Source organism: Struthio camelus, chromosome 27, assembly GCF_040807025.1.
Source record: "Struthio camelus isolate bStrCam1 chromosome 27, bStrCam1.hap1, whole genome shotgun sequence".
NCBI classification, from domain to species: Eukaryota; Metazoa; Chordata; class Aves; order Struthioniformes; family Struthionidae; genus Struthio; species Struthio camelus.
In genome coordinates, this window is record NC_090968.1 from 320,828 (window position 1) to 332,425 (window position 11,598).

The 11,598-nt window shown below is 57.2% G+C and overlaps 1 protein-coding gene across 1 annotated transcript; it reads left to right on the forward strand.

Annotated features, from left to right (window-relative positions):
- Window positions 1–5,742: 5,742 nt before the first annotated feature.
- LOC138062418 (E3 ubiquitin-protein ligase Topors-like) lies at window positions 5,743–8,236 on the forward strand (the record flags this gene model as incomplete). Its single annotated transcript, XM_068920500.1, has 2 exons — window positions 5,743–6,785; window positions 8,137–8,236. Coding segments are annotated over 2 exons (1,143 nt in total), but the record flags the coding sequence as incomplete, so codon positions are not given.
- Between the last annotated feature and the right edge of the window lie 3,362 nt (window positions 8,237–11,598).

Consider the following 11,598-nt stretch of genomic DNA (forward strand, 5'->3'; position numbering starts at 1 on the left):
CTGCAGGTTCAGTTCTCGGACGTGCTCCCCAACCAACAGCATACCGAGAAAGAGCACGCCAACACCCACTCCCCCTATCAGCTAGCTGAGAGAGAGGAGCTTCCCGCTGATGCCAGCTACCCACAGCTATTGTCTCGCGGGAAGCTCAGGGGCTGTGCTCCAGCGGGCAGACCCCTCACGCGCTATAATCACCCTTTTCGCAGTGTTGTCCTGGAGCGATCAGTCCAGCCTTGCTGATCCGCTGCGCTTTGGGCCTGGGAATCTGCGGGGGACAGATCACTAAGCCTCAGGGAGACAAGCTGTGCCTGTGCTGTTTGGCAGCCACCCTTAGTTTTCATGCTTAACGCCCGAGCTCTCCTTCCTCCTAGCCGTAAGCTTATTGAAGCCAGCCTGGACACCAGTTTGTCCACAGCACAGGCTCAGGTGACAGGTATTTTTTTGCAGTAAGCGGTCATTCCTGCGAGAGCCTACTGTGACTGACCAACAACGCCTACAATGGGAGAAGGCTCAGAGGGCAAGGTGCCCCATGAATCGCAAGGACAGTGTAGGATGCAGCTCACTAACCGCAGCTGTTGCACACAGACCTGACCAGCGTTGTGACGCTGAGCGTGTCTGAGACTGGAAATGGCAACCACATTGGTATTGTGATTGGTATTGTGCTTGAACTGTCTAGCTAGATGTTGTTCACACTTGTACTGTGATACACTTGAATTGTGCTCTCAGGGCATTGCTGAATCATTGTGCTAAATCAACACCCCCTGTAACATCAGATTCCCTCAAAAGAAACTTTTGAGGCCTGTGAGGGTGACGGAGCACTGGCAGAGGTTGCCCGGAGAGCTTGTGGAGTCTCCTTCGCTGGAGATTTTCAAAACCGGCCTGGACGCGGTCCTGGGCAACATGCTCTAGAGGACCCGGCTTGAGCAGGGGGGTTGGACTAGATGATCTCCAGAGGTCCCTTCCAGGCTTGGCCATTGCGTGCTTCTGTGTGATTCTGTGAACCTGACAGCCACTGCAGGCAAGGCTGACACTGATTATCACACGGCCAGCTGATGCTCTGGCAGGGTTTGGGTCTCATAGTTGCTCTATCAGAGCAAGCAGGCGCTTGCACGCGTCTTGGCCCACCGCTGTCCCTTCAGAAGTTCAAAGGTGTTGGTGTGTGCAGGGCGGATTCCCCTCCTCCCTCCCTCCCTCCCTCCACCTCCACTGATTACAGTGGGAGCTTAGACAAGGAGCTGGCATGCAGACAGCCATTTTGTGCTCACCAAAACTGGGGACAGGGGAATCCCCCCTCCTGAGAGTGTGTGGAGTGCACGGGATGGAACGGAATCCCGCTTCATGCCAGGGCCTTCTCAATGTATTGTTTACCTCCTCTAAATCAGTCCCTGAAGCATGAGGAAAGTAACTCCCTTCTTGGCCCTGTCTAGGAGTCCTGTCTTCTCATGAGATGGGAATAGGGCCTTCTAGCGGGACATTTCCGGCTGTAAGGGTGAGGCGGGGGCAAGGCCTGGACTCCTGGCAGGGACAGATACACTGTTTCTATCACTGTGTCAGAGCGGGCTTCTCTGTAATAAATGGGGATTTCCTCAGTGCAGTGCTTGAAGGTTGGGCTCTTCTTCCAAAGGTGGAGTCAACAATGCGCTCAAGGGCTTTCAGCCTGAAGGGGCCTGTTGCTTTTTGGGGGTTCTCCATGGGCTCGAGGCGATGAGCCCATGGGATGATGTGTTAGGGAAGGAGGGCTGGATTCAGCTCTCGCTTGTGGGTAGCCAGTGCTCCTGGAGGTGGTGAATGGTCAAGTGGTATCTCCCAAACGACAGGGCTGGAGACTGATTCCCATCCTTCTCCAAGGGAGTATGGAGCCACCAGGAGAGCACAGGGCATCTCCAAGGGCACCACGTGCCTCGGGGTGGGCAGTGAATGGAGCTTCACAAAATCAGGTGGAGTCATCCAAAGGTAAAGGCCTAAACCAATGAATGTGCAGGCCAGTGAGAGCCCTACAGTCCCACGAGAGGCAGTGGGGACCCCGGAGGCCCAGGGAAAGGAGCCTGGAGAGCGGTTCACGTCACCTTCAATGAAAAGCCATGGGCTTGATCTAGGGCCACACCTGAACACAGCCTGAGCTGTTTGAAGTGCCCTGCGATTGCTCAGAGCATCGTCCATGGCCACCTACCCTTTGGTAGGGGGTTGTCTGTCCCGCGGGGTCTGCTTCCCACCCTGACCACCACGGCCAGGGCGGAGTCACCCTGTGGCCCCAGGGCACCACGGTCCGCTCCCACTGCAGAGCAGCACCCCCAGCTCGGGTCGCTACACAGGGGAAGGCTCCAGGAATGGCCGGGCAGGCCAGCGCCGATGCACTCACCTGGGGAAAGGCTCTTTGGGCAGCAGGAACGTCCCTGGAGAGCAGCAAAGCAACAACCGTGTGCTTGCAAGGAGGAATAAGCGAGCGAGAAGTCTGTTTCTCTGTGTGTCAGCTAAGGGCAGGCTGGTGTGTCCTGGGGGCAGCAGGAGCTGCCTGAGGAGCCGCAGGGCAGGGACTCTGGCGCTGTCCTGGAGGGAGGCGCTGGCACGAGGGAGCTGCAGGCCGTCTGGGGGCAGGGAATCTCCTTGACACAAGAACAAGGGGCACAGAGTGTCACTGTCCTCTGCTTCCTTGTGCCACTGGGGCCAGGGACAGTTTGGAAGCTGATGAGGCAGCTGACACCCTGCCCCTACCCACCCCTTCCCCCGTGCTGCTGTGCTTTCAAGGGGGCTTGGGCTGTGGTGTGAGTGCTACTGTGCCGCAGAAACACGGGCCTCGACCCCTCGCTGCAGCCCCCACTGCCCTCCTGCCCCTGCCCTGCCGCCCTGCCGTCCTCCCCACGCTGCCCTGCCTCCTGACTCCTCTCCCCACACCGCAGGGCCCGGCAGTGCAGCAGGCGCAGGCACAGCCCCGCAGCTGCTGCCTGGTCCCCGGCCCTCCCCGCCTCCCTCCACACCAGGGCTCCAGCCCCAGCCAGGCAGCAGGTCCGGCCTCTCCCCCCAGCTCCTGGCCTGGCTCCTCCCGCACTCCCACCCCCTGGCAGGGAGCTGGAGCTGCCCTGGTCCTGGGCAACTGGCCAGCACCAGGGCTGGCATAGGGCCCGGGTGGACAGGCAGTGCGGGGGGGCAGTGGGGCAGGGCGAGCAGCTCCCTCAGGGCCCCACGGCTGGGCCAGGAGGGATGAGGCCATGCGGCCAGCTGGGCTCCAGCTGCTGCTTTGATGTCAGCTCCATGGAGGGACCGTTGGGGTTTGCTCCCTTTGCAGGGGAATGGCTGGAGGCGGAGACCTTGCCGGGGCCTGGCCCAGACCGGGGCAGTGCGCTACTGATCAAATTGAAGGACGCAGCCCCCTTTTCCTCCACCAAAATGATCCACAGACTATTAGGGCACGTGCGTTTAATCCACAGTACTCCTTATGGGACCGAAGGCAAAAGAAATGTGCTGTCCGTTCTTCTAGGTGAAAAAACGACGTTGGTTTGTGTCGCCATCTTTGCCCTTCTAGCTTCCAGGACTGTTAAAACAGCAGTGAATTTTGTGGTGGGAACAAAATTGAGAAAGGGTTTGTTGAAACGGCTTAAGAGAAAACCTGAAACAATTTCTGATTTTGTTACCTATAGGCCACAAAGATTATGTTACTCTTTTGCTATTCCCGAGGGGAAGGCATTTACAGCCACAGCTGAAAAGTGAGCTTAGGTTGTCCCAGTTGGGTCAGTCATTTTTCTCAACTGCTATTGTTTCTCTGTCTCTACTGCTGGGAGGCAACTCTCTGGACCGACTGAACTCAGTTATGCCTCTAGGATCTTTGGCTTGAGCCGGCATGAGGTGCTGCCATGCTGTGGTGGCAGAAAGAAATGCTAGAGAGGCTGTGGAGTCTCCCTCACTGGAGGTATTCAAAACCCAACAGGGCCCGGCCCTGAGCAACCTGCTCTAGCTGACCCTGACCATCTCCAGAGGTCCCTTCCACCCTCCGCCATTCCGTGGTTCCGTGACCCTGCAGTTGTTGATATTCAACTCTCAGAACAAGCCTGAGTTCTACCGGACGGAGGTGACGCCGCACTGCAAGCTCAAAAGCTTCCTGGTCTTGGGAGGTGCACAGACAGTGTATTCAGAGTGAGCAAGCAGGTAGATCTTCCTTTAAAAAGCAGAACCACTCAGAATTCACTGAGCTCAAGGGGAGGTCCTTGCCACCTCCCTCTGGTCTGCAGGAAACACATCTGGCTGCCCTTAGACAGTTCTCGGCCGTCCTGGATATCCCACCTCAGCTATTCATGCCTCAGCTAGGCATTACCTCCCCCCACTCCCCAGGAGCCCTCTCCTCCAGGCTTCTCCTCCTTCTTCCTAAGTGCTGGCTAATTCCACAGATTCATGCCTTGCTTCTGCCTCCCTTTATGGTACCTACGATGACTTCTCTGAAGTTCTGGGGCCGCCTTTATACAGTCGCAGTTACCAAGCCACGTGCAGGATTTTCCCCTAACTGCAGCCTGTTCCCTTTACAGCCACATACAGTCGTGTGCTCTACAGGCCCTCAAGCTGACAGCGCGCCAGAGAGAGCGCACCTGAACCCTTGGAGGAGGTGAGGCACGTTTGGCTCCCCCACCCGCACGGCCCCCAGCAGAGGAGCCCATGGAGGTAGGTGCCACCCACCCTCGCCCCTCACCCCACGAGCGGCAACACAGGCAGAGGGAAGGGGCTTGCTCTTCTTGCGCTGAGAGGGGCCATCGCACTGCCGCCAACGCCAAAAGGTTCGTCACCTCTCCACCAATCCTTTGAAAAGGGTGAGGGTCAGAGCTGCCAGGGGCAGGGCAGGGCTTGTGGACTTCTGCTGCAATTTGGCTGGGCGGCAGGGCACATACTCCTGCTGGGCTCACTTGGCTGACAGGCATGCTGTGCATCTGTGGCCAGTGCCGTGTGTGTAGCAAGAGGCTGCAGGGGTCTCCAGGAGTGCTGAGAGACCTCGTTGCCTCTTCCTCGGAGTGCACTTGCAGCTGTGGTGAGCTGCACTTGGAACTATGCTGCAGGCTGGGCTGTGCAAGGAAGCAGAGGTGGTCAGTGGGGTTTTGGGAAGTGCTGAGTCCCAAGCAGCAAGGGCATGCTTTTGAAGAGGGCAAGGAGAAAGGGCAGGGTGCCCAAGAATGGCAAGGATGCCCACGTTCCCCGGGGGCAGCATGTTGGTTCCTGAGCTTTCTGGCAGCTCCCAGTTCGTAAAGGAAGAGTTGCTCTGAGAACTGTCTGAATGCATGCTCCCCCAGCCTCCTGTGCTCTGCTGATGCGGCTGGTACTGGTGCAAAGAGGGACCTCTTCCTTTCCGGAGGAAGGAGGGAGGCAGATGTCGGCAATTCCTAGGCAGTTCCTGAGCCGGGACATTTTTCAATGTCTTTCCTTCCTCTCTTGCTGAGTTAGGAGGAGACTGACCCATGACACCTCCCTGTCATGGGAGGGCACCGAGGCCTTCCTGGGTGATAGGCACCAGTGCCTGTGTTCTTTCTTCTCATCCTGAAAGCAGCCTCGTGTGGGTTTCTGTGCCAATGGCTCTTCTGCACCGCTGCCTGCACCATAGTCCGCCCTCCACACTGCCCTCCGCAGTCTTCCCAGGAAGGGCAATGATCTCGGCCTCTCTTTCTGCAGCGGAGTGCAGCATCAGCAGCTGAGGCACCTGCAACGGATGGCAGCTCCTTACCCTCAGCTCCCCCCAGCCCTCTGCAGCAGACAACACCAAGACCTGCAGCTCCAGACGCTACGTGTCCCATCTGCCTGGACACCTTGGACAACGTGGCCTACATAAAACCTTGCTTCCATAAGTTTTGCTTTAGTTGTGTGTTCCGGTGGTCGAAAACAAAGGCCGAATGCCCGCTGTGCAAGCAGGCTTTCCGATCAATTCTGCACACAGTGGTGGCAGAAGATGACTACCAGGAGCATGTCATCAGGCCCCCCGAAGATGGTTCTGTTGCCAGCCATCAGCAACGGAGAGCTCCTCACCGCCCTGCCATCCGGAGGCGCCGTCACCCTGCAGCTCACCCGCAGCAGCCTTCCCCTTCTCCTCAGATGCGACCCTCTCCGCAGAACAGCAGCAGGCTGGAGGGAACCCGGAGGCACACCAGGCAGAGGCAGAGAGAGGGAGGGCTGCTGGAGCCACGCCAGAGGCTGTCCCCACAGAGGCAGGCCAGGGCTGACAGGAGACCTCAGGGGCATGCGGCAGCGACGGAGGAGGAGACGCTGAACTTCCGCCGCTCTCTGTACCGCACAGGGATGCGCGTGCAAAGGGCTCCCGATGGCGGCCACCCCCAGGACATCTCGGCAGACTTCTTCTGCCGCAGCCCGGCCAGCATTCAGAGACTGCTGCCCTGGCTGCAGCGGGAACTGAGAGTCCTCTTTGGAGTCCACCAGACATTGCTAACTGTCACGGAGCTCATTGTCCTGACAAACCTGAGGAGGTACGACCTGGACAGTCAGGCCTTTGCTGAGGACTTAGAGCTGCTTCTGCTGAGTCGCACCGAGCAGTTCCTCCACGAGCTCATCAGCTTTGCCCGCTGCTCGTGCAGCATGGAGACCTACGACCAGCAGGCCATGTATGGCTACCGTGCTCCCAGCTGGCACGAAGGAAGCCCCTCAGCCTCATTGAGCCTGGCAGCTGCTGCAGGGACGGCCCGGACTCCTGTGCCAGCCCAGAGCCCATCCCGAGCTAGTAGCCCTGGGCTCACGGAGCTTCCTGGCCCCTCGTACGCCATCCCCCACGAGCTTGCCGCAGCCACACAGTCTGCCCAGCAGCCGCGGCAAAGCTCTGATGATGGGGCAGCTCGAGCAGGAGGAGAAGCCTGGAGAGAGTTGCTGGCTCCTGCCGACCCCCAGGACAGTGACTCCTCGTCAGACAGTTGTGTCCTTGTAGGGTCCTGGAAGCCCTGGGCAGAGGGAAGCCCTGAATGCATTGTGCTCTCCTCAGACTCAGAGCACTCAGCCGCGGCAGAGGAAAAGGAAGCTGGGCAGAATGAGCAGCCGCTCCATGGGTCCAGCCGGAGCTGCAGCAAAGCCAGCGGGAGCTGCTTGCCCAGCTCCGCCATGCCGAAGGAAACTGGCTGGAGCTGCCGCAGCTGCTGCCCCACTGCCCCCAGGGAGGAGACAGAGCCCCGGCAGGGGCAGGTGGAGGATGTGGCTGGTTGCTCTGTGCAGGGCTGCAGCCAGATCCCCTTTGCTCCTGGCAGCGGCAGGCAATGCTCACCCGGGAGTCCCCGGCTGCCCAGAAAGAGGAGGGCAGGCAGCCCCGAGGCCTGTACCCAGCCCAGCAAGAGGCAGGCATGGCCTCAGCGTTAGGAAGGAGAGAGGAAGATGGCCAGGAAGCAGAGACGAGAGCAGCCAGAGAAGCCTGTGGCAATGGCGGCTAGGTAAGAAGACCGAAAGAAGTGGAAAACGGGCTGGACTGCTGCCCTCCAAGGGTTGTCTTCAGCGGTACAAGGTCTGGCAGTCAGCTGACTGTGAGTAGTGGCCTCCTTGGGAGAAGGTAGCAATGCTAGGGCAAAGACTGGTTCAGGTGTTCTTAATGAGGCGATGGAGGGCTCTCGGGGCAAGCTTGGAGTAGGAGTTGGACTAGACGCTGGCAGATGCAGGGCCCACACGGATGAGGAAGTCTGTCAGTCCCCCCAGCAGTTATTCTAGGAGATGGCTGTCTGAAAGCACCTTTGGCAGGACACTGCGGGGCCAGGTTTGTATAAAGACCAGTGCAATCCAGCTGGTTGCCGTGACAAATGCTGAGGAGAGTGAAGGGGTCCCTCGTGACTCACTTGCCTTCTGTCACCCTCTGCTCTCCCTTGGCAGGCAAGGAAGTGGTGGGTTTTCCGCACAGACCTGAGGTGCACCGAGCCCCTCTCCTTGTGTGTGTGTGGGCCTCCCACCAAAATGCCTGAGCTCCCCTGCAGCTGTTCCCCAAATGGCCCTGTCTGGGCTGGAGAACGGGGAGGCATAAAACTCCCCAGCATACACTTCTGGGGAGGAACCCTCTCAGCTTCCCCTCTGCTGGAAAAGTGGCTTGCCTCCGTGTTTCTGCTCCTTTCGCTCTCACCCCACCTGCTCTAGGGGCTTTTAATCTCCTTGCGTGCCTTACTTCTTCCCCTTTGCGTTGTTGGTGTGCAGTGCTAACCACGGTGTTGGAGCGGGTGCCACCTTCCAGGTAAGAAGCTGGCCCTGGGGTTTTTCACCAGTGCTGCTGCTGGCTAAGGAGCTCGTCACCTGAACGCACTTAAGGCACCTGGGATGTGAGCTGCTGGAGAGCTGCCAGAGCTCAGGATGCAAGAAGACTGGCTTGAATTGTCTAGCTCTCCTCAGCTTGGAGGCAGAGCTAGCCCTGCCAGGACATGGCTTCCAGGCTGACAACCCTGCTTTGAAGCTTCTTTGAAGCAGGAGCAAAATCATTTCTGGGAGGTGTGTCACATTCCGCATGTCCGATGGCTGCTGAGGACCGGGCTGCAGCAGTGGTGAGCGTAGCTGTGGCTGTGGGGGTTGGCAGGGCTGAGCAATGCAGCCTCTGGCCTCTCTCCCCAGGCCCCCTGCAATGAGGTGAGGAACTGCTCACTGAGGTGAGCCCATCTCCATGCTTGTGCCTCAGGGGGCATGTTATTCCCAGCTCACAGAGGCCTTCAGCTTTCCCACATGTTAACTTAGGAGTTAACATCTCTGCCTGAAAGCAAACCCTGGGACTGCAACCTTGGCTAGGTTTTGGTAGGAACAACGGGAACTCCCAGCTCGATACAAAGGGAGGCACTCCCAGCGCAGCACCCTAAGCCCAGGCTGACGGAGGCAGGCTCTCTTGTGCTCCTGCTTTCTGAGCCAGGGACTCTGGGGTCCTTGGCTGCACAAAGGCACAGCTCCAGCTGAAGTGGTGCCGGTTAGACTCGCCAACCCAGCAGCCACTGTGTGCTCCGGCTTCCCTAAAACACAGGCGGCATCTCCCCTTCCTCCTCTCGCAGCTCTTCCAGAGAACACTTGTGCGCAACTAGCTTTCAGGACTGGTCTCTGATGTCCTATGGCTCCCTGTCAGCGTGAGTCAGAGAGGATTTGGGGCAAACTCCCGTCCTCAGGCTTTTCCCTTAGCCAGCACCAGGCAACACCATGCCGAGATGAGATTTCCCTCACTTGTCTATCGAGATATATTTCTCTGGAGTCACGAGAGTGATAACAGGAGTGCAGTGAGAAATTAAATAATAACACAAGCTTGTTCTTCCAGGAAAAAAGTATTGCCTACTCACCCGCAGGATTCCGCAGAGGCGCCAAAACCTCGTCCAGCTGAGATGCTGGGGAAGCTTCACCTACAGGCACACCTGCAATCAGAGAGGAGATTTGCTTCCCTTCTATACCATGACATACGTCTTTTGAGCCAGCATCGGGATTACAGAGGGGGAAAAGAAACGCTTAAAAAGAGACAAAGCTTGTCCTTGCCAGCAAAAAAAGTCTGACTCCTTACCAGTGGCGTCCTGCAGAGGCTCCCTTACCTCTCCCAGCTGAGCAGCTGGGTACGCAGTGTCCACGGGCACATCGGTAAGCAGACACGGAGCAGCAGAACTGCGCTGGGCCGACAGTGAACACCCAGGGACTGGCTGAGGCCCAGAGGGGAGAAATGACCGTCCCCACACTTGCCTGCCTGCAGTGCGCTGGAGCTGGGAGAGAACCCAGGAGTTTGGACTCCCAGTCAGCCCTTCCCCTGCTCTACGCCAATGACCCCTGCCCTTCCGCTTCCCACACGTTCCGAGTCCCAGAGCACCTCGCCAGAGCAGGAGAGACTTCCAGTCTCTACCATTTCTCACTGCTGAGGACTTGCCTTTGCAATCTTGAGATCACGCCTAATTCAAGAAACTTTATTTTGAAGTGCCAAAATTCCTTCTGGAAACAACCACACAAAGCTCTGGAGCCCTCAGGACACATCAGCACATTAGCCCCACTGAGCTTCCTTTCTTTTGCTTGAACCAAAAGAACTAACTGCAGCGGCAGGTTATTCTTTCTTAGGCAAAGCTGCAGCACAAGCACCTCACCCGTGTTTCTCCCAGTGCCTTATAGGCAGCAGAGGGATGCTGAAGCAGGAGAATAAGGAGCTGGAGAATAAGTTCCATGTTTGCAGAGTGCTCTCCAGTGGCTCTCCCTCTCCCTGCCACGGGGCTCCTCAGCCCTTCTCTTCACCAGGGAAGCTCAGCTCAGGGGCTGTGTGGTGTCTCGTAAATGCTCGCCCATCTCTCACAGACTTTTCAGCACTCTTGCCGGCAACAAGGGACTCACTAGAACAGCAGAGGCGGCGCATCCACAGCAACAGCTCTACACCTCCCCCCTTCCCCACTCTTGGCACTGAATCGGGAAAGCATCCGAGTTCCTCTGCTCAACAGAGGCAAGGGCAGCCCCCCTCGCAACCTGGCCAAATGGTCCTTCCCAGAGACACGGCTGGCCGCAGGGGCACCTCCCTCCCAGGGCTCCCCTCCACCTCCACGGCACGATGGAGAACACAGCCTGCAAACGGATCCCACCGCTCCTGCCAAGGCTCTTTTGAGAATGTAGGGTAGTTACAGTGATAGGATGCTGTTAGGATAGCTAGCGTAGAGTTGGTTATCATAGTCTTAGCGTGTAGTTACTTACAGTATTCTTAGAGCAGTTGGAGTATCCTTAGGTCATTGTAATTTCTCTAAGGGTAGGAGACAGCTAGTCTGCCTGGCTATACTTAGGGCAGTTATTATAGTTATCATATAGTTACCATTAGCATTATTACTTATAGTTAGAGTTAGTTAGAGTTACTGTTCGTAGTTATCCTTAGGCCATAGTAATTCTTGCTGGAGGGTAGTTAATGTTAGAGGAGAGTATTAGGATGGTTTCAGATAGCTAGCCTGGCAGGAGGCTAGCTCCCCCACTCCCCACCAGCTGGGGCACAGCAAGCTCATGGGCTTGCACTTTAGGTGCAGTAGCTAACTCCTAAGAGAGGAACTGTCTGCACAGGCAGGACAAGAAGAAAAAAGCTTAATCCCTACGTTGCAGCCGATAGAGGAAAATCGGAGTGCTGGCTGCTTTTTGGAAGAAGGCGTCAGAAACATAATTAACACGAGAGTTCCTCAGCAGGAGGTGATCACAGTGTTACCCTCACAGGGCATGTCTCCCCACAGCTGCTGCGGCGTTGTTTCCCACACCATCTTCCTGCAGAAGGAAGACCCTTGACTCGCACCCGAAAAACATGCCACTGAAAAGGAATCCTAGGAGAAAGCAGCAGAAATACGCTTAAGCATCCCAGCTGCCAAGTCTTTCAGGTGACAAAGTTCATCTGAGGAACACCCCATACCTGCCACTTTGGGGGCAGCATGGTTTTGCCCACCCCCCTCCTGAATGGGGGCAAGACAGGACAACCCAGCAAAACCACATCGCCTTCACTAACAACAGCTTGCAAGCCCCTGAGGAAAAGCTGCCCCTCAAAACAACTCCTGTTTTAACAGGTCACAGGGTTAAACACCTTCCTCCCCTAAAGACATTACAAAGCCATTGGCTGCCGTCCCTTGCCCAAGAGGAACTGCACAGCTTCTGCTGGCAAGCAGGTATCAGAAATCCAGGCAGACAACACAGCTCTGCCCT